The sequence below is a fragment of the Artibeus jamaicensis genome, unplaced genomic scaffold (assembly GCF_021234435.1).
Source record: "Artibeus jamaicensis isolate MK-2021 breed Jamaican fruit bat unplaced genomic scaffold, CSHL_Jam_final scaffold_369, whole genome shotgun sequence".
In the NCBI taxonomy this organism is placed as follows: Eukaryota; Metazoa; Chordata; class Mammalia; order Chiroptera; family Phyllostomidae; genus Artibeus; species Artibeus jamaicensis.
This window is the reverse complement of record NW_026522042.1, coordinates 30508006-30530853: the sequence shown is the minus strand read 5'-3', so window position 1 is coordinate 30530853 and position 22848 is coordinate 30508006. Positions and strand designations below refer to the sequence as shown.

Here is a 22848-nt window from a genome sequence, read left to right as displayed (position 1 = left end):
AAGTCAGTAAGTCACAATCTTGACAGATAGGTAGTGTTGTAAAAGAAGTACTTCACAATACCCTAGAAGATTTCACTCTGAGGTTGGGTAAGTCCTTTAAAATTTATTTCTTGGAAACCTCTGCTCCCCATCCTCCCCCCTGCTCTCTGTCCTCTCGTCTACTCCCTCCCCACCTGCCTCTGGTCCCTGGACAGCAGGGGGCAGAAAGTGGCGAGGGCCCTGACTGTTACTGGGGAAATCAGCTCTTGGTGTCCTAGCAGCCGGTCTACCCATTCCCTTTCCTCCCTATTTCCTCTTCTGAAAATGGAAGCAAGCGTGCATCCACCTGGCATTCTGGTGAGGACTTAGTGAGCTGCTCAGATTTTAGCTGCCTCCTCAGTACCCCAAGGTCCAGTCCCCTGTTGGAATCCCACCCACCAGGCCCATCTCTAGGTTTCATCCTCCTTGCAGCCGCTGCTCCTCCATCTGCCCAGGCTCCCTGTGTAACCCCCGAGCACCCTGCTCCCAGCTGGCCGTGGCAGGTGCTTCCTCTTGGGAGCTGTGCTGTGTCTCCCCACCCAGCTGGGCTGGACATTCCTCATGGGGGGACTAACTCCCCACAGGAGAAGCAGTTTGGTGGGACTCCAACAGGAGAGCATTTGCGGCCCGTGGGGACTAGCCCAAACCTTGCACCAAGCGGGCCCTCAAGCCTTGCTGAGTGAAGTTGAGTTGATGACTTTCGGGTACCGCAAAGTAATGAATCATCAAAGAAAAATTACAGGTGTTGAGTGCACTGTAATTACGGTGTCAAGAAAGTGGACATTTTTAGCAACAAAACGCACTGGGTCAAGAAGGCATTGTCTGGTTGATGCCGGGTGCCAAACTAGTTTCACCTGCAGGACCACGTGCGTCCCGTGTGATTTGAACTTTCTGTTTTTCTCTAAACACTGAATGTATTGATCACCTGTTAGTAAACATGAGAATTAGTGTTATGAGTTCTTGTTTTTAATCATGTGCCCTGGAAATGTCACATCCTATTTGCCAGAAAATAAACAAGGCAGACACTGAGTGGAGGCTTCTGTTCAGGGTCCAAGGGTTCAGGGATAGTCGGTGGGGGACCCTGCTCCCAGTCCCCAGGTCACCAATCAGCATGTTAGGGTTTGGAGTTCATTTTATAATTTCAGTGTGGAGGGTGTTATTTAAAGAATGTGTCTGCAAACATCTTCTCTTTGGTATCTCTGTGGTGTTTTTCTGGTTGGAGGTTTCTGTGCTACTGGGTTTTCTCTGTCTCTCTCTCACCCCCTCTCTCCCCTCCCCTCCCTTCCTTCCATCCATTCAGCTGTTGTTTCTCTCACTGCAGCCTGAACGAGCCTGTAGTACTACTGGAAGGCTGCTGGGATCACAAGGAAATACAGGCAGGGTACTTTAAACAACAGAAATTCACTTCCTCACAGTTCTGGAGGCTGGAAGTCCAAGATCAATGTGTCGGCAGGGTTGCTTCTTCTGAAGTATTTCCCCTCGACATGTACACAGTCATCTGCTCCTTACATCCTCACGAGGTCTCCCCTCAGCTTGTGTGTCCTAATCACCTCCGCTACAAGGACACCAGTCCGTTCAGATCAGGGTCCACCCAGTGACTTCATTCCTCCCTGATAACCTCTGCAAAGACACATCTCCCGGCACAGTCACATTCTCGGTGCCTGCAGAGAGAGAAGAACTGGGGCAAAGCCGGGGTGCAGAGAAGGTGCCCCAGAGCAGGCAGTGTGGACATTCCGGGTGAACCAAAAGGGGGAGGGTTGGTGATGAATTCAAACAACAGCTTGAGGGTCGGCGATCCTGGAAGGGACGCATGAGCAAACCAACTGAGGTCCAAATAATTGTGAATATGTTCTAATCCAATTGGTTTTTATGCCAGTATACCCAAATTGATGCATTTTTTTAATCCGAAGTTATGTTTAAACAATTTAGATGATCTTACCAAACTTAGGTGTAAGATGCTTTCTGAAAGCCCTTAATTTCATTTTTATGGTAATTTTACTCATTCCATTTATAGTTACATCAGAAAAAAACTCTTGGTCATTTTATTGATCACACTGTTTAAAACAAGCACTTAACAAGACTCACCGCAAGACTTATTGAGGAGAACGATTTTGCTTAGCCATTTGTGCATTGCGTGAATTCAAAAGAAGAGGAATTCATTCAAATATCCCCAGACTCCTCCGCCAGCCTGCCAGCTGGACCTGGGGACAGGCTGGCACAGCCCTGCTCAGTGGTTTCTGGGGAACCTAACATCACGTGTGAGCACAGCCGTCCCCTTCTCCCGTCACCCAGGGACACCCCCGTTCACCTGTGGTCGTCCCTCCTGAATCCTGTTTCCTGGGACCTTGAACTCTGTAGAGCAAGGACTTGGTTTTACCACCAGGGCTAACAGAGGGCAGCAACACTGTCTGAGCCCTCCCTGCCTCTCCTTCATCACAGTTATGTTACTTCTGTGTGTCTGGACACAAAGCTGAGCCGATGACACTCTGCGTGTTTCCCATGTTTCATCGCCAAGGCCTTCTGGCCTTGGCAAATATCAGAGGCTAACAGAACTTGACAAATATCAGAGGCTAACAGAATGTCATGAGACTGGGTACTACTATATATAACCCAAGACTTTTTGTAAAATAAATATAATATTTAAAGTATTTATATAATTCTCCTACTCAAACACACTTAAATGTTTGCATTTTAATTGTGTTTCCCTGACTTTCACAATGCCATAATTTGACTTTCACAATGCCATAATTAAAATGATCTGTAGGGATTTTTCTTCCACTGAATGCACTGAGCACCCCCCCCATCAAAAAGAAGCCAATTAATTAAATGAAAAATAACAAATGGATTTTATTTGTTACTACCGACTTTGATCTGCCCTCATGATGATAATAATTTATTAGAGTAGTAAACTGCTCTAATTCAGTTTAATTAAATAACAGTTACTGCGTTGGAGTCAGATGTCCGCTTGCAGTGAAAGTGAAAATGGGAGACACTTTAGGGTAGGAACTCAGACAAGTGGGCTGCCACAGTCAGGGGCCAAGTTGCGGTCTCCTTCTGTGCATCCCCGATGAGTCCAAATACCCTGTACTTAGGAGACTGAATAGGGTGTGGTGACTTTGTCCTCGAACGAAAGATGGGCCCCTCAGAAGATCTGTCCTTCTCAGGTGTGGCGGTGCCATGTGAGCAGCTTCCCTCTTACAAAGACCCTGCAAGGGCCACCGGCACATCAGGTTTCCACACTTGGGCCTCTGCCTGCAGACAAAACCACCAGAAGTTAGTTACTGGATCCAAGGGTATGGACACTCCATGTATAGATTGGGTGCACATTGTCAAATCACTGTCCATGAAGGTCATGTCAGGTCACACTCCCGTCAGCTGCGTGACCAAAACGCCCACCCAGGTACCTCCAGCTACTGCTCTGTTTGGTCCTGCCTGCTCTTATTTACAGAAAAGATTTTATTTTTAAGCTCACGTATATCTTATTGAGGCATAGCATCTGCATCTGCAGGGCTGTCCCAACAGTACCACAGACCAGGTGGCTTAAATGACAGAATTTTATTTCTCACAGTTTGGGAGGCTGAAAGCCTGAGATCAAGATTCTGGCAGGGCCGGTTTCTTCTGAGCTCTCTCTCCTGGGCTTGCAGGTGGTTCGTTTCTGTCCGTCCTCACAGGGCCTTTCCTCTGTGTTGGCGTCCGCGTCCTCGTTCTACACAGACACCAAACCCGTAGGATGAGGCCCCACCCTAATGGCCTCTGTTCCTGAGATTTCTCTACTTTTCTTTGGGTTTCCTGGTTGTCTGGCTTTTTCTTGTCAATTTTCATGAATCCTTTTGATTTTCCAATATTAATTCCTTGTGTAGGTTTTAGACATTTCAAATATTTTCTCCCAATATATTCTCTCTCTTTCACTGAAAAAAAATCTGATTTTGAATTAGTTCCATTTATGCGTGTTTTCAGACTGAAAACTATATGTGAAGAGCTATTTCTCCCCATTATATCACAAGATAAGCTCCCTTTCTCTCCCATTTTGCATTCTAAGTTTAATCTGTTTCTTGTGCATTCTGTGAGGTAGAAGTCCAGCTTCTTTCTCCCCACGTAGTGAGGAGTGAGCAGGTCTCCTCCGCCCTGTCCACTGAGCCACCTGGCCCTTTTCTGCTGCCTTTTATTTTTTGTCATTTTTATCATGTGCAAGGCCCATATTAATTTGATTCTCTCCAGTTCCACTCATCTATCTGCCTGCTTCTGTACAAATATTCTGTACACAGAACCACTTTTAGGAACACAACCTCCTGGTCTGTCAAACATCAGAGAGGCCAAGTCCTCCTCTGTGCTCCGCCTTAGCTTTAAAAATCGTCTTAGCTTTTCGTAGATCATTAATGTTCCATGCACATTTTGCAAATTCTTGTCAGTAATTTTGCTCAGAGCAGTGGGCCCTAGTTTCCACAACCAAGTGCACCCTGAAGTCTCAGCAATGAGTGTGTCTTTTGCAAACACTGTCTGACGTGGTCTGCTTTTCCAGTATTAATTCCCCACCTTGAACATGTGGCCCCTAAGTTCACAGCAACCAGAGGTAAGAATGAGAGAGCACAGCGGTTCATAAAGGCCCCCACTCAGAAAGAACACGCATCCCTTCTGCCCACAGCCCACTGGCCGGAACTGGCCACAGGGCCACATCTGATTGGCAGGGAGGCGGGAGATGCAGGGAAGCTCATGGCTATCTGCGGGTCACCAACACTCTCTGCCTCATCGGTCCCTCAAAAACAGCCACAGCTGAGCTCATCTAGTCGCACTCATAACATGTGCTTAGCTCTTTGTATGTGGTCTGACCTCAAGAAAAGTGGTTTAAGAAAATATGTGAGACTTTAGGATTGTCGAGGTAGGAAATTCTATCATCTACAAATAATAAAATCAACAGAATATTGCATTCTAGTAGCACAGAAAAATTCTTAATACTATGAGAGGCAGGGAAACAAAGCTAGAACAAACTGTTATTTTTTCCACCTCCAATATGAAACTTAATTTTTGTATCTTTGAATCTTAATGTCAGCCAACATAAATATTACAAAGCCAAGACAATTAATGTGTATAATTGTTCTTATGATATTTAAACTATTCCTGCAAAACATACCTGGAATTAACAATTCCATTACTAGGGAAAAGGCAGTTTGGGTGATTCACTACTTTACTCCCTTGACATCTAATTAGCGTTCTTCGCAGTAGGCATGTGGTGGAATCCGGAAAACTATGGCTTCGTAGCTGGGATACCTCAGAAGGAATGTTTAGGGTTGTGACTGTGTTCCGGTTCGAATCCTGACTCCAGCGTTTCCTAGCGGGGTGACCATGTTGCCCACCTGCCAGCATCAGTTTCCCCTCCTGGATCAGGGAAGATGACAGTTGCTCTGTCTGCCACACCAAGGAGTGAGATGCAGATGCGAAAAGCAATTTGGAAAAGATGCAAAAACAATAGGAAGCTCTGCAAGGATGATAATCAAGCTGTAAAATGCAGCTCCTTTACACAGCCTTGGAAAGGCTGGTAACCCACAAGTGGAGCAGAAGTAAGCCTGACAGTCCCATCTCCGTGGTAATGCCCGCGCTGGTGCTTACCACACTCATTCACAACGCAGATGTGTGACACCTGTCCCTTCAGGGTCTCGTGCCTTCTCAGCACTCACGTGTTTTGATGAAAGATAAGACCCCCCTTCAAGTCATTATCTTCACAGAGGAGACTAGAGGAGCAGAAAAACTTCCTCCTCTGTCCCCAAAGCACAAAGCCCTTGTACAAAAGAGGAAAATGAATTTGGGGAATGACCAAATGAATCAACTATAATCCTGACAGGGAGGCTGGGTCTAGGAAACGATCCAGTAATCTGAAATGTAAAGAAATAAAGTGACTTCTTTCCCTCCAGAAGGGTCTGGCACAATTCGATATATTATTGCTTAAAAATCTGCTTAGTATTTAAATACAGTTGTGAAATGCTCCATTAACAACTGTATCGATGTTGATAATCAAGGCCCATTGGGTGTGGGTCATGGTGGTGGGCTCACACCTACCTTCACCACTTGCTGTTACCTTTGCCAGCACAGCAGAGCGGTCAAGAGCAGGAACTCCGGAACCCAGCTTTGTGAGTTCCCATTCCCCCTACCTGCCACGTGAACTGGGGCACCTGAACCCTGGGCCGCAGCGCCGCAGTTTCCTCACCAGGAATGAGGTTGTAGCAGTCCCTCCCCAGTGGGGACTGAGCTCACTTATACTTGTAAAGCCCTTGGAACAGTAACTGGGACACACTTTACCTGCATTGTATTGTAAAGTATGTGTTGTTTGAAGATTCCCTATGATGTTTATAAAAATCACTGACCGAATTCTTATCTCTACTTATAATTCGTAGTCAAAAAGAAAAGGCTCTGTAGCAACTTCCTTACACAAATAATAAAGTCGAAGTCACAGCATCCCCAAAGTAGTGACCTCAAAGTAATAATAGCCATCCCAGTTGCTTATAGAAAATCACTTCTTAATTTTTATTAGGTCAGACAAAATCAGTCCCTTGGTTTTCTAAGCTTTTCACTCAGAGACTAGAACTCTGAATTTAGGACCAACTTCCTTTCTCGATAACAATCTTAGGACTCTGTTGTGGTAACAGAACACCGTGTTGTCCAGAGACACCCCCACCCCCTTGCTTTCTCAGCCCCAAGCAAGCTGTTCTATGCCGTTTCTTGGCCCTGCATTTTCTTGCAAAGAGAAAAGGCATGTGCTGGGTCCCGGCTGCACTGGAACCATCCTCTGTGTGACACCAGCAGATGTGGGAGGAGGGATGACGGTGTGTAGCTCTGCAGTCACTGGAGTCCGCTTTCATCCAGTCATTCCTGGCACACGGCCAGGTGGACTCTCTGTGTTCAGAGTTCTTGATTTAACAAGAAACCAGTGTAGGTGCACGGTGTGAGGGATTGGAAGGCAGGGTCTGTGGGTGATGGAGGGGTGGGAGCAAGGAGGGAACCAGAGGAGACAGGGGTGGGATACAGGGGGAAGTAACACAAGCCATGGAAGCGAAATGCTGGCGTGCTGCCTGCAGCACATGCCCCCGGTACAGAAATGAGCTGGCTTTCCAGAGCAGCCCTTCTTACGGGAGCTGAGTTCCACCCCTAGACCCTCCAGAAAGCTGTTTTACGGTGCACTTAGTGTTTAAAGGGAAGTGCATTCGGACTGGCTGAGATAGGATAAGCCATTGCACTCCTGAAATGGCCTGGAACATGGAGGTCGAGGCAGTGCCTGCTATAGTGTAGGTGAAGGTCTGGAAATCTCCAGGGCAGAGGGCTGCCTTCAGGATCACATTCCGCTCCTTGCTGCTGCTCCTCATCTTCCCACCTTCTCAGCAGGTGGGGCCTCTGATTTCTGTGCAGAGCAGTGCCTCCCCCAGCATCTTTCCACCCTGGCACCTCATTAGCGCCTCATTAGCAGCTGGTGCACAAAACAACCAAAAGTGTTTTCTCAGGCAAATGTACCAGGCACTGTGAAGTTTATTATAAGGCGTTTGTTATTCAAAGTTTTCAGCACACAGAGGGCTAGTTTTCCCACAGGGGGAGCATCAGATTGGAAGATGCTGTTGGGCTGCTCCTGCTGGGCTAGCTTGGCTGCGGGCAGAGCTTGGGTAGGGCCCCAGTGACTCGTTATGGATGGTCTCACGAAGTGGAGAGAGACTCTGGGTGCGGCTGGGGGGCTGTGAAAGAATCACACACAGCCTTCCCTGAGTGTGCCAAATCAGGCCGTGACAGTTTTTATGAAAGGGAGGCAGGAAGCAGAAATACATGGTGAATGCATAGCCTGCTCCGGGGGATGCCTTCCGGTTCTTTCATGCGTGGTGTGACCTTCGGTCATATGCTGTTCACCATGCCCACTTTTTAATTAGATTCCTCAGCAGGAAAACAGTCTTCGGATTTGTAAAACCAAACCACCATTGTCTTCCCTGGACACTGGTTGCCACCAATGGTGTGCTCACATGGCAGGAGCAACCCCCATTTGGGGTAGAAATGAAAACCACTGAACCCAACTCCAGGGACTCAGAAATAGCAGTGTCCACTCGTCCTCACCCAGGTGGCCTGACCCATGAGCTCTGAGACCACTAGCGCACATCAGTGTTGTAGGTCAGTGGTCACATGAAGGTACCCAGTTCCCCGGGGAGGACAGAGCGAACAGGGCACACCCGGCACACACACCCTCCACACACACCCTCACAGCCTCTGCCTCAGACTAACCGGGCATCCACCGAGACTCACAAGCAGAGCTTGGTTCCAGTCTGTGAACTTCCTCCAGTCAAACTGATGTAGGGGGGCTGCCATCTCAGGCCAAGCTCACGATTTCAGCCGTGCCAGAGGCTCCTGGTGCCTTGTACCCACACCCACCCTCACGCTGGAGGCAGCCTGCTGAGGTCTGCTGCAGGTACGATGGGCTTAGAGGGGGACTAGTGGGAAGCTGTCCCACTTTCTCCTCCACCTGGACAGGTGGGACTGGAGTCCCCATTGACTACCACCCCCAGTTTTGAAATAGGAGGGACTGGTTCCTGCCAGCAGGTATCTTTGGCTGAGGGCCTCTTGGTGTTGTTCCAGACTTTGAAGAAATGGTTGACTCTAGGTTTGGTGGGCTTTGTTCAAAATGGGAAAGCAAAAGGGAAACTCTTTGGGGGAAAAGGTGATGAGTTTTATCCTAACCGTGTCCACACAGAGTCGGCAATGGCTGACCTGGTGAAAGTGACTGGCAGGAAGGGGACTGACATTAGGGAGTGAGGTGGAGGATGATGGTGAGAATTCCAGGGTCCCCACCTGGGCACAGGTGAACCAAAGATAGAGTGGACTGATGACCTGGACCATGCGGTTCTTTGAAGATGAACTGAGTGTTCAGGGCTGTTCCAGGAGGCTTCGTCCATGTCCTCATTACAGTGGGTTCCAACTTTACTCAGCACTGCAAGAAGGAAGACCAAGTCAAAGAAGGACAGGTCTTGACCTCTGCTCAGACCTATCCTACCCAAACAACGTGAAAGGCAGGAGGGGCATCTCCAGTGGCCAGAAATAAAATGTCACATCCTTATGAGCATTGCTTCTTTATTAAGAATCAAAAAAGTGATAGAGAAAGTAAATAATCCACATAGAGTCTTTGTGATTGCCGTATTTCTTTTTTAAATATATTTTATCAATTATGCTATTTCAGTTGTCCCAATTTTCCCCCTTTATGCCCCTCTACCCAGTGCCCCCATTTCCTCCAGCATTCCCCCTCCCTTAGTTCATGTCCATGGGTTGTGCATATAAATTCTTTGGTTTCTCCATTTCCTATATGATTCTTAACATCCCCCTGTCTATTTTGTACCTACCAATTATGCTTCTTATTCCCTGTACCTTTTCTTTCATTCTTCCCATTCCCCCTCCCAACTGATAATGCTTCAGATGATCTCCATATCTATAATTTGTCCCCATTCTGGTGGTTTGCTTAGTTTGTTTTTTTAGATTTGGTTGTTGATAGTTGTGAATTTCTCGCCATTTTGATGTCCATAGTTTTGATCTTCTTCTTTTTCTTAAATAAGTCCATTTAACATTTCATGTAATAATGGCTTGGTGATGATGAACTCCTTTAGCTTTACCTTGCCTGGGAAGCACTTTATCTGTCCTTCCATTCTAAATGATAGCTTTGCTGGATTGAATAACCTAGGTTGTAGGTCCTTGCTTTTCGTCACTTTGAATACTTCTTGCCAGTTCCTTCTTACCTACAAAATTTCTTTTGAGAAATCAGCTGACAGTCTAATGGAAACTCCTTTGTAGGTAACTCCCTGCTTTTCTCTTGCTGCTTTTAAGATCCTCTCTTTATCTTTAACCTTTTGCATTTTAATTATGACGTGTCTTCATGTGGTCCTCTGTGTGTCCAACTTGTTTGGGACTCTCTGTGCTTCCTGGACTTGTCCGTATATTTCCTTCACCAAATTAGGGAAGTTTTCTTTCATTATTTTTTCAAATAAGTTTTTAATTTCTTGCTCTTCCTCTTCTCCTTCTGGCATCCCTATGATCTGGACTTTGGCCTGTTTGGACATGTCCCAGAGGTTCCTAAGTTTATCCTTGTTTTTTTGAATTCGTGTTTCTTCTTTCTGTTCTGATTGAATGCTTATTTCTTCCTTATGTTCCCAATCTTTTATTTGAATCATGGCTTCATCCTCACTGCTGTTGTTTCCCTATAGATTTTTCTTTATTTCACCTAGTGTAGCCTTCACTTCTTCCTTTTTGTTGTTGCTGTACTCCGTGAGTTCTTTGAGCATCCTGACCACCAGTGTTTTGAACTCTGCATCTGATAGGTTGGTTGTTTCCATTTCATTTAGTTCTTTTTCTGGGGTTTTATTCTATTCTTTCATTTGGGATGTATTTCTTTGCCTCCTTAATTCAGCAGCCTCCCTGTGTTTGTTCCTGTGTATTAGGGAGAGCTGCTTTGACTTCCTGTCTTGGTAGCATGGCGTATCATAGAAAAGACCCCTGTAAATTGTGTGAGGTGGAGCCTTAGGTAGCTGCCAGGACAGGGCCCACTTCACTGCTTTGTGGTTCTGTGCTGGGGGAGACTTGGAGAGGAGATAGTGCTGCTGCCTGGCTTCTTAAGATTTGCCCGGCACTCACCCTGTGGAATGGGTGCCTTGGTGCTCAGTCCCACAGGGGATGGGTCTATATGCACTTGAAGTCCTTGCAACCCCTTTAAGTGGAGGCTTATGGAAATCTGGCAGTTTCTTCCACCACCCCAACCCCCACTGGTTTTTAAACCCAGAAGTTACAGGGATTTATCTTCCTTGAACTGGAACCCTGGCCTGTGTGGTCTGGCCTGAGGTTGGAATCGGTCGCTCCCAAGGTATCACTCCCAATTTTCATCCACCACCTGTGACTGTGGGACCTTCCCATTCTGCCACCACCTCTCTGTGCCGCACCTCATCTCCGTGCCTCTCTGCACGTCCCCATCCGTCCTCGCATCTCCACCCCTCCTGCCCGTCTGGGTTCATGTGACTTCTTTAAATCCTTGGTTGTCAGACTTCCACACAGCCTAATTTTCTGGTGGTTCTGGATTTTATTTCATTTGACATCTACTTGTAATTCTTTTGTGGTTGTGCAAGGAGGAGAAGTGTCCTTCACCTCCATATTGACCAGAAGTCTTGTTACTGCTGTATTTCTATAACCAAACAGCCCCTTCTCAAAAGTAATATATATCTTAGATAACTTGTACCCATATTATAACATTTTTATGAGGAAGGACACAAAAATATTGGAATTATCTTTCAGAGGGAGGCCCCCTTGTAATACAGGCTTCCCAGCTAGGTGAGGGTTCTAGGAAACTTACCTGTATTAGTGCGCTACCTGGCATTGTTGTGAGAGGCTGCGTTCGGCTTTCAGTGAAAAATTTTTTAGGACTCTTTCACACATTTGCCCGTTTCATGATTGTTAATTTATGCACACACCTGCCCACAGCGCACTGAACATTCAGCAGTTTTTGACCAAAATGGCATGACCCTTGTGAAGAAAAATGTCCTCAAAGGGAAACGTTTTGCTGACAGGAAGAAGGTGAGACGAAAAATGACAGAAGCACTAAGAGGCATCAAAATCGAGTTCAAAAACTGTTTTGAGCAGTGGAAAAAATCTCAATAGGTGCATTGCATCAGATGCAGAATGCTTTGATGGTGACTGAAGTTGAAACATGTAAGAATAAATACAGAATTTTATAAATAAATTCCAGGGGTTTTGGGGTCTTCCTCTTGTACATTTGAATTTTTCCCACAAAATCTATTGTAAGACTTCCAATGATTCCAAAAAAATCTCATCAGCTTTATTTATTTAATGTTGTAGAATTTTCTTTCGTATCTTGAACTTCCTGTGTTACTGTGTTGTGGTGTCAACATTCTCTGTCATCACAAGTCCTGCCATTTGGGAAAGATAGTGAGGCTGTGAAATGTCACCGTTAAGTCGCACAGACAGACACGACTCCTGAAACTACAAGCCTTCTTGAGGGTGAAGACATGATGCTGACGTTACCTTGGTTCTCTGTGGAAATCTTGTGTTACCTGATGCAATTTTTCCAGAACAACCAAGTGTGGGATTATTTTTTTCAAATGCATGAAGCCCCTGCTTAGCAGAGGCTAAGGGTGGAAAGCCTCTGTTTTGACAGGTTAGTTCCCAGCGCTGATTCCTGCCCTGGGTTCTGGTGACAGTGTGGGTCTCCATCCTGTCTTTGGAGCTCCCTCCCGTGGCATTCCATCACTGTTGTCTGTGCCGCCCCAGAAACGCGTGTCTGCGGGAATGGGCCACGGAGAGTGCCGGGATCACCTGGTTACAGAGGGTGGTAAAATCAACAGTGAGCCTGGGGGAGGGGCACCCGAGTGGAGGCAGATGGCCCCTCAAGCGTGTGGGGTGAAGCTGTCGGGAGTGAGTGACCCTTGTCAACAAGCTGCTTTCTGTGGGGAAGTGAGCAGAAGGCAGGAGGTGTGGGCAGCAGGCAGTTTGTCTCTCGGGCAGCTGTCAGCTCTACTGGTTCGTCCTGACTGCCCAGGGCCTCTGCCCTCCCTGGAAGAGAGGAAGACCCAGGTTCTCCCACCCCGCACATCCCTTCTTTTATTCTGACTCCCTGCAGCAGGAAGTCCAGAGTGCCCCGGGCTTGATTAAGGCCCGGTGGCCAGTGGGAGGCAGCCTCAAGCATCGCAGTGGCTGAGGTCAGCAGAGTCCCCCCCACAGAACAGGAGGACTGCAGTGACGATTCAGTCGTTGAGAATGAGTGGGTCCATCGAAAACCCAGTGGGGTGCTGTGGGGACAAATCTTGCTTCTCATTCTTTTAAAAATGTGTTCCAAGAAGAACAGGAAATGTGGTTCCCTAAGAAAGTTCATGTGTGTAAAGAAGTGGTTTGGCCTGGATTCCAACCTAAGAGGTCAAGTTGGCTGGGAAAACACCACCGTTGGCTGCCAATCTCTCACTGAGTGTAGAGCAGAGGCAGAGAGGTCCCCAGAAGAGAGGCTGGGTTGCTGAGGCCAGTGAGGTGAGCACGTGTTTTTCCAGTGGAGCCAGGCCCACTGTCTGGCGGTCCGGTGAGCCCGCCTGCAGTAGCAGGGGCAGAGGGTATGCCCATGAGGCTTTTCTGAGCCCTACGCAGGGGCAGCTGGAATTAGCTTGTACGTGGAAAACACAGAAGTGGCTCTTTTGCACTAAAGTGTTTTAACCCTGAAAATGGAACACAGTGTCCTTGGCTTGGCCTGTCAAAAGCAGCATTCTATGTCTAGCAAAAACAGAACCCCAGATTGCCAGTGGTCTGCAGAAATAAGGACTGTGAGTGAGCGAGCACCTCACGAGGCAGGTTCACCCACTCCGGTCACACAGGAACCAATGCCGAGGAGGGTCCACACGCCTGGGGCAGGAAGACCGGGCTCTTGGCGGTAGAGACAGATTCGATGCACTGATCAGCTCAGCACTTCAACAGCCCTGTGGGGAACAGGGGATGGAGGCCAGGAGCTCCTTGTTGAAAAGAGGGTGTGGAGGGCCAGAGCGGGCTCAGTGTCCATGACTCATCTTTTGTCCAGTAGGGGAAAGCCAGGGCGGGCAGACTTTGTGGAATGAATGGTCAGCATCTCGTTTTTCTTCTCTTATTTCCTCAATCCTTCTCCATGTTCCCGTGAGCCAGGTGGGCCTTGGGTTCAGAGCGTGGCCTCCGGCCCTGGGCTGGAATCCTCTGTGACTTGGAGCGCATTATTGACCTTCCCATGTGTGTTTCCTCATCCATAAATCAAGGCTGAGCCCACTTGGCGGGGTTTCAGCGAGGTTTTAATGAAGGTGTTCAAGCCCCGTCCGGGCTCACAGCAAGCACTAGTCAGAGCGCCACGAGTGCCTTTGATAAGTAGGTCTGGCTGTCGCGTCCTGAACTCCAGTGCAGCTAATGAAACCCACTGGGACCCAGCTGCTTGAGCAGAAGTGTAAGGATTAGTAGAATCTCAAAAAAAATATTTTGGAAATGATTATTGGATGTTTAAATTTTCAGCAGAAAGTTCCTTTTTCACTGTTTGCTTCTGCCAAGGAAATACAATATATCTCAAAACAGAATCAATAATTGCCAGAACTCCCTTTGAAATGTAGAAGGAAGAGATACTTATATCTTGCATCAAAAATATCCAAGAACTGTGCCCCTGGTGCTGCCAGTGTCTTGAGGATTTTTTAATGATAAAGTTGAATATTATGCAAGTTCTCATAATAAAACGGATGCTGGCTTTTTTGTTATCTTGAGAATTTTCATAAATTTAAGAGCAAATATCTGAACATGTTTACTACCTAATACTTGAGAAAATATTTTAGAGGCTTTAATAGAGAGCCTGTGGTTACATAATGTTTCTCAATGGAAAATTTTAGAAGGTTCCACTAAGGCAGCTTCCCTTCTTGAGTGGAGTGGTTTTGCATCGTGGGCGTTAGTCTTGTACTTTGTCCTGCTAAGAGTCACTGCCACAGTTGAGCTGGTCTGGGGCCCTGACAAGGGAGCGAGCTGGAATCTGGCCAGTGGCACTCATTCACTTACTCATTCATTCATTTATTCAGTCACCCACTGCCACCACCCACCAGGCCCCCAGCTAAGCCCTGGGTCACCTGGGCTCACTGGGTTCTCCAGCAATGCGCACAAGGTCCGCTGGGTGGCAAGCACTTAATTAATCCATGGGAAATACAGAGTGCTATCTTGGGACTTTTTTATTATTAAGCTGCACTTTTCTAAAGAACCAGATTTTTCTTTCATGTGCAAAGATCACTTTAAAAAATAAGGTCAAGAAGAGTTTATAAAGTTCTGATTTTATCATAAACCAAGCAACATCACGCTTCCAAGACTACTGTTTTCTCCCGAAGGCTGGCACCAGTGCTTTCTGGGCACCTGGCTGCACCCTGTACTCAGACTCCCAGCCACACCCTCTCCGATGCCCCCTGCGGGTCCAGCCCCTGCGCCCTTGGCTTTCTGCTTCCTTTCTTGCCTGATGTTCCCTCCCCCCAACTCCCCAGTCCCCTTTCTGGAGCATCTTCTAAGACAGTGTCACCCACAAGCCATCCCATGTCACTGGTCACACCACCACTGGGCCCGCCTGCCACCCTGCACACCAGCCAGTGATGTATCCTTCTTCAGAGGCTCACCCCACAACACAGGTATCAGTGGGCAGGTGATCAGATGTGGAGACTGAGGCTCAGGGAGGGTGACTTGCTCAAAGCCTGTAGCTAGTGGTCAGAGTGGAGTTCTGGCCTCTTGCATCTCTCTTGGTGGACCCTCCACCATGCCCAATTCCCGTGACATGAGAACACCCAGCGCTACATCAGCAGCCTCCTGCCTGCGTGCCTGGATTTATGATACACAGGCCAAGCCCAGCCCACCCGAAAGGACTCGGTAGCTCGCCCTGAAAACCTGTTTTCTCCCAGGCCAGAACCCCTTCTACCTTAGTCCTGCTGCTTTCCGTGACATGCCTCCCAAGCCCTGCTGACATGGCCTTAACTGGCCCCTTCTCGCCACCTACATTGCCTCTGCCACAGGCCAGGCCTTTGCCCATCTTCTCTGGACTGTGACCATAACCTAACTTGCCAATACCCCGATCTGATGGCCACCCAACTCCCAAGTGACCCATCCCAACAGACAACCTGACTGGGTGCTCTGCTGCCCCCAGGGGAGTCCGGATGCTACAGGAGGCAGTTGAAGACCTATCAACTTTACCTCTTGTAGTGGGGAGAATCGTGTCCCCCAAAAAGACATATTGAAGTCCTACCCCTCCCCCACCCCTGCTGTGAATGTGCCCTTATTTGGGGTCTTTGCAGATGGAAAGTTAAGATGAAGTCATTCTGGATGAGGATGGGCCCTAATGCAATGACTGGTGTCCTGGTAAGAAAAGAGGAATTTGACACAGAAACAGAGAGGCACATAGGGAGAAGGCTGTGGGAAAATGAAGGCAGAGATCCGAGTGACTTGTCTACAAGCCAAGGGATACTGACAATTGCCAACGAACCACAGGGGTTAGGGGGCGGCGTGGAGCAGGTTCTGCCCTAGAGCCTCCTGAAACAGCCCTGCTCACACCTTGGTTTTGGACTTCTGGCCTCTAGAGCTGTGAGAACATTTATTTCTGTTGTTCGAGGCCACCCACTATGATTCTCTGTTCTGACAGCCCCAGGACCTAATGTCCTCCCTTTGCTGCCTGCGCTCCCCCTCTCCTACCAGGAGCACCTGGACACCGATTCCTAGAGCTCCTCCTGGCTGCCGGCATTCTGGCTGGATCATTCCACTTGGCCTTTGAGTCCAGCTCCTGAGCAACCTCCTCCAGGAAGTCTCCCCTGCTGGAGAGGAGCCTAACACACATTCGAAACCCACGTTGTTGCAGGGGTTAGGGTTTGTGAGTGCTAAGTAGACCGATAATTACACTTTCCAAGACTTTGAAAACAAATAGCTACTCTGTAATTCAGTCCAGGAAATGAGTGAAGGAACTTTAGAACTTTGCATGACTTGTCTGGAAGTTCTATTTTGAAAAGAGCAGAAGCCTGTGATTCATAGGTAAATGAAACACAGAAATGAAATGAAGGTGTCTTCGCAAAGGAAAAAAGTAAGAAAAATCTAATTCAGGGAGAAATAGAGAATGAATGCATTTGTGTCAACTTGTTAAAATAGACATTACTTAAAAGGCTGAGAAATTAACCACATAAATTTCAATATTGGATTTGCCTGAAGACATTTTCGTGACAAATAAACTAAGTTGTAATATCCACAACAAAAAAAGAAAATTGTCTGTTTCTTTTCAAAAGGACACAGTGAAACTAACTTTGCCACAGACGACCCTATAGTTTAAAAGACAAAATGCACCATTTATTTTGTCTTGTACCTGGCACTGTGCCAAGCATATCATATGCTTCAGCATATTAAATATTTGTAAAAATCCAGTGTCATATAATACTATTATTATGCTTATTTTATAGATGAGAAAATTAAGATTCAGAGAGGTTAAGTAACTCGCCCAAAGTCACACAGCCAGGAAATGTTGGAGCAGGGATTGTAGGCCAGGTCTGTTGAATGCTGCACCCCATCCAACTCTAACATGCACACATACGCACACACTCACAAGCACATGCACACACCCATACTCTGTGCCCAGCTTTACCAGGAGTCTACCCGTGATTCCCTAAATATAGCCGACTGTTTCAGCCTCTGCTTTGGGACTCCGTATCCACATCATCAGGACCTAGTAAACCCCTACTTGCCCATATTTCAAAGATCGGCTCAAGTGTAATTAGACAAAAAAATCTTCCTGGATGCTCAGACAACTGACACTACCCCTCTCCCCACCTATTCTTTTTCTCTGCCCCATGGTAGACTTTAATCCCCACCCCACAAGCTGTATGAAGACCAGAATCATCTCCACTTTGGATGGTCCTGCAGTCCCAGTAACCGCCACAGTTTCTAATGGAGAAGACTTGTAGCAATTATTTGCCAGAGAATAAACCGACTCCCCCTTGCTTCTGTACACCAGGGGTTGTCATTGCTGGGTGATTTTGCTTGGCAATGTCTGGAGACAATTTAGTTATCCTAATTCAAGGAGGGCTGCTAGGATCTAGTGGGTGGAGGCCAAGGGTACTGCTAAGTATCCCACCATGCACAGGACAGCCCGCCCCCTCACCCACTACAAAGAATTCTCCAGCCCGTGACATCAAAGGAACTGAGGCTGAGCAACCCTGATGTACACCGTCTGTCTCAGCAACTGCAAATACCCAGTTATCCCCATAATGGACTCGAAGCCCCCAAGGGCAGGGGCCTAGATTGTGTCATCTTTTAAGCACCCAACAGAATGAATGAGTGAATGAGGGAGAGAAACTCAGAGTGACAGAGCCAGATGGAAATTCAGTGTGCACATGGAGGTGATGAAAACCCTGTAAGGTCAGCTGGCTGAACTGAGGACCTGAGTCTGGGGAAACGTATTAGCTGTGTAGAAATGTTTTCATGTTGACCGTGGTGCTTGGCTCCCAAAACAGTCAAACCAGAGCACCAGCTAAAGGTTTTGTTCGACAGATGCAGCCCCAGAGAGCTGTATTCTCATCAACGTTGTTGTGCATCCATATTATGGTGAGATTTTTCAGGTTCTTGGGGGAAAATCTTATGTTATTCACAATTGTGCATTTACAGCCTGTGGTTCAGGAGAGCATTTACTTCTCTAACTTCCTAGAGTCAACAGCGCCATCACGGTGGGCTGAGTAAATTGTCACATCCGGGTCTTTCAGCATTAAGCACAAGTAGGAATTTTAGGAAAAATAAGAGTTATTCTCACAAAAATGCCCACAATAGACTGTTTGATTTTTAGTTAAATGGAAGCAGGAAAGGAAGAAATACCTATATTATGAAAAGGAAAATATTTCTTAATTAAGTGTATATAGTTTAAAATTCTTGAAATATTTCCACATTCAGTATCTTCTCAGACATTCATGGGTTACTGTGAGGCAGTTACTGTCCCCACTTTTCAGAGGAAAACACGGAGAGTCAGAGGAGTGAGGCTGAAGGTTTCCTCAAAGCCCAGATTCCAGGTGACCAGACCCTGGAACACCAGGGGACCAGGACGGGTGGAGCCGTCCTCTCCTTCCTGGCGCAGCGGGCACCTTGAGGGCATTTCAGCTAAAAGGCTCAGCCACCGTGGCAGAGCCAGGAAATGGAAGTGGTCATTTTCGAGCTCAGCGTGGCACTGGGTGATACTTAAATAGCCAATCAGCAGAGGGCAGGCAGTCTATGAAAAGGTGTCTGTTAACTGTTGAGTGGGGCGTAGGAAACAGGAGAGGAGAGGAGAGCCCTTTGTGGACAGCTGAGCACGGCCAAGGCGCGGGGACCTCCAACGAGCTGACAGCAGGCTCTGTCTCTCGGCCGCTGAATAGACTGAGTGCTGGCGCTTTATGTTCATAATTCTTCCCGGGGAAAAGGCCACAAAGAGCAGTCTGTTCATCTGGGGTCTTGTCTGTTGTTTCTGGTAACAATTGGGACTTTCACAAAGCATAGGCCACGTATGTGTTCATGCCAAAAGTGACAGAATATTCCAAGATTATCATCAGCCTGTACTTGTCTGGCTGCTGTGAGTACAGAATTCTCAAATCACACCAGAAATTTCCATCATCGTAGAAAAGAATCATAGAGGCGATTCGAATTTGCATTTTATTCAAAAAACGTAGCCGTTAATATTTGTTTTCACTCATGTAGAAATTGATGCCAATATTCCTACACAGACACATTTGCATATTTTTAATGAAGTAACTTTGCATTTTGATCTCAGCCCGTGGTGATGATTATAAATGTATTAGCTTGTGGTGGTCCCCTTTAATCAAGTATAACTACACCAGATAAGCACCATAGGATGTTATAAAATTAATACTGGGCTTCATGTCCTGGTGAGACATGGGGAAGTTTCTAGAAGCCAGTAAGTGGCAGTTTCCTGTCTCCTCTTCCTGTCTCCCTTCACCCTTCTAGCGGCTCACATCACGTGAACCAGGCAGCAAATTCGAAATCAAGGGCAGCAGTGGTGCTGCCCTTGATGGGCAGGTGGACAGATTCATCCAGCGGTGTCCAGAGGTTGGGGGGACAGAGAACAACTGTAACTCTGGATTTCTGACTCCTCGCTGGGGTGCTGGTCTGAGTATCCACTGTTGAAAGGAACCATAAGCACTGAATTTAAGTATGTGGGACACTCTTCCATTCCCAGTTTATAGTGGTCAGCTGCTATTTTCCCTGTGGAATATGAGGCCAGTACAGAGCTATCAGTGGAGTATCAGAGAAACCTAAGACTGGGTGCACCTTGCCCATCATACAAAGCCTGAGTGGTTGCTGCCCTCGGTGCCTGTCCAAGGGAACAGGTTTGCAATGTGACCTAGTGAGGCCTGGCTCTGATTCAGGTCACCATTAGACATAGACGGCACCTGCCCCCAGGTGTGCTAGAACAAAAATATTACTTATCAGGAATGCAGAGGGCCCACTCAGAGATCATTCTTAGTAGACATTTATAAACAACAGGAGAATGTTTATGTGTGCACTTGCTGGTGGAGGAAACTAGCCAAGTCTTTCCAGGGTGTTTCCACACCAGCAGCGAAATGCACACGTGAGACACTCAGAAAGGCCAGGTCTTCCAGGAGGAGCAAAGAGAAGTCAAGTGCAAGAAAATGTGTCCAAGAGGCTCAGAGTGAGCTTCAGTTGATCTGCCATTGAGAGGCGTAATGAAGAATGCCTGAGGCTGGAACCGTGGGAGTAGCAAAAACTCTGTCCGACTGAGGGCCAGGCGCTGCCCAGACTCCTTGCTGTCTTCAGCCTGCTTGTTCTTTCTGAGGGCCAATAAACCTCCTTTCTGGAGGGCTATCTGGAAGGGTGGTGATGGCCCGAGACATGGTCATGTTAGCAGTGTCTCTGGTTCCATGTCTTTTGTGGTCTAGAACCTTCTGTGTGCATCCTAAAATGAATCTGATCTTTTCTTCTACTGCAGACCCAAATGTCCCATCTCCGGACCAGAACATACCTGGTCGCTATAGGTGGGGTGTGGAGCCGTCCCTGGGTGTCCATCTCCAAAGTTTGTGTGAGCAACCACTGGCCCCTCACATTTAGCCCCTCCCTGGGAACTTCAGGGCAGACTTACCCCTCCATGTAAATGGCTCCGCCAACTCCCCAGTGGTGTGACATCTAAGAAATTTATTAATTTCTCCTGAGCTTGAATTTAAAGTCAGGTGTTTTAAGTGTGTGTGTGACTATATAAATATGCTCATCTATGTAGAAATGTAGAAATATTGACTGTGAGAGGAACTAAAAGTCATAACTGAAGGCATGAGTTGGAAGAGCAGGAAGTTTGAAGAGTATCTGCCTTGGGGATGGCACCCTGGGTTCTGCACTGATGCTTTGATGAAGCCAGACCTGCCTCTCGGGGACTGGCAGAGGCTGCTTTCCAGCATCGCAGAAGGGTCAAGTTCAGAGGAAGCCAGTGCCGTGGGTTTGTGAAGACCTGCCTGTCCCCTGCCCTAGAAGCTTGCCAGGCACTGGACTCCCGCCACGTGTCTTGTACCAAAGCTGTAATGCTCAGTATCTCTGTTTACAACACACGGATTCAGACATTAAGAATGACCACAACTTTACCTCTTTGAACACAGATGGTGGAAAACAGGATTCCTACTGAAGTTCTAACCTGGCTTCTTTTTCCTCTCACACAGGGGCGGATCTGTAGAAAAGCTGGCAAATCAAAAAAGTCCTTCAGTCGCAAGGAAGCGGAAGCCACCTTTAAGAGTTTGGTGAAGACGCATGAGAAGTACGGCTGGGTCACCCCTCCCGTTTCTGATGGCTGATGTTTGCACCTCTCCACGCACACAGACACCCGGCATCTCCTCCTCGACGCTGAACATCCTCCATCCTTTTTTACTCCAGCCGGAACTGAATCCTGAATGCCAAGGAGACATTTAAGTTATTTATGAACAGATGTGTTTACAGAGAGAAAGAGGGAGCAAATGCTGTTCGGGATTAAGTTTCGATCATAAATGAATGATCATCTCTAAGTCACTATAGAACAAATGTTGAGATGGCGACATCTCCTGGCCCGCCTGCCCCTCCACCCTGACCACATTGCCCTTAGCTTCTCCCCATGACAGCAGCTCCAAAGGGCAGGCAGGCACCTCGACGCCACCTGCTCGGCCCATTTCCTGTCCGTGGCGCCGTTCGTATTCCATAGGAGTGCCCTGCGTCGCCGGTACGTGTTTGCTGTGCTCTCTCTCTCTCTGTTTCTCTCCCTGGCAGGGCAACATCACTTGAAGACATGTCTTTCTGTGGCCCCATGTGACAACATGTAGACCTCATCTGTGCTATGACCTTTGGCTCATGAAAACAAAATTTTAATATTGCCAGGTTCTAGTGATTTAAAACAACTGCCCTCTTGGTTCAGATGTGCTCTCTATGTTGATGGGGTGGTGCCCACAGAGAAACCAGAGCCCGCAGGCGAAAGGCAGGGCTGCTGTGGCCACAGTGGGGTGCACAGCCCTACGGGCACCAGGTACGCGCTCCCTGGGGCTCAGAGCGAAGGGTGGTGGCATGCGGACCGTCTTTGCCGATATCCTGAGAGGCTCCTCTGACAGCGAGCTTCTGCTCCTGTCTTCTCTCTGCTGGTCACCCCACCACCAAAAACAAAAGACAGTTTTCCACTCAATGACTCATTTTATCATGTGTGCTAGTGACAGGGAATGCCAGAACTGCCAAAGGGTACCAAGTGATCGTTTGACGATTTGCATGACCGGGTTTAATTCTTCACCCTGTAGTCACTTGTGTGTCCCCCGAGGCTGGGATGCGTAAGCACCCCACTGTGATATAAACTTCCCGTTATTTAATCTCCCCACAGTTTCATTTCTCTCCTCTGTTAAGTTACTTAGACCTTTCTAAGAAACTCCATGAAATGAAGAAGTACTGTTTATAATAATATGCGGGAAGAGAAAAGTGTTCACCCCAGGTGGAAAATCTTACTGGACACATTTTAAATAAAATCATGCATACCTGACACACTGCCTCAAGAATCCAGTCATTGTGAGCGACCCTTCTATATAAAACATTTTGTCTGTGTTGACAATGTTTCTATTTCGAACATTAGAACTAGCACAGCAGCATTCTGCAGTGAGACACAGCAGATGAGTCCCAGGAACCCACAGTCTTTACAGACCTCCACTGGGTGGAAATGGTCCCCAGAGACAGCCAGAGAGACGACTAGAAACTGGCACACAAAGGGATGATTTGGCCAAACTTGAATGTTGCCAATGATGTCTTCTTACCACTCCGAAGGAAGAGAAATCTTTG

General features: G+C 47.4%; 1 protein-coding gene across 1 annotated transcript in view; it reads left to right on the top strand.

Moving 5' to 3' along the window:
- The window catches only part of UBE2QL1 (ubiquitin conjugating enzyme E2 Q family like 1), a 38068-nt gene extending 15513 nt beyond the window's left edge, over window positions 1–22555 (top strand). Inside the window, exon 2 of the mRNA XM_037154371.2 lies at window positions 21228–22555. Within this exon, the coding sequence (XP_037010266.1) occupies window positions 21228–21359 (132 nt within the window). The 3' untranslated portion in view covers window positions 21360–22555. The remainder of the gene's footprint in view (window positions 1–21227) is intronic.
- The last annotated feature ends 293 nt before the right edge of the window (window positions 22556–22848 follow it).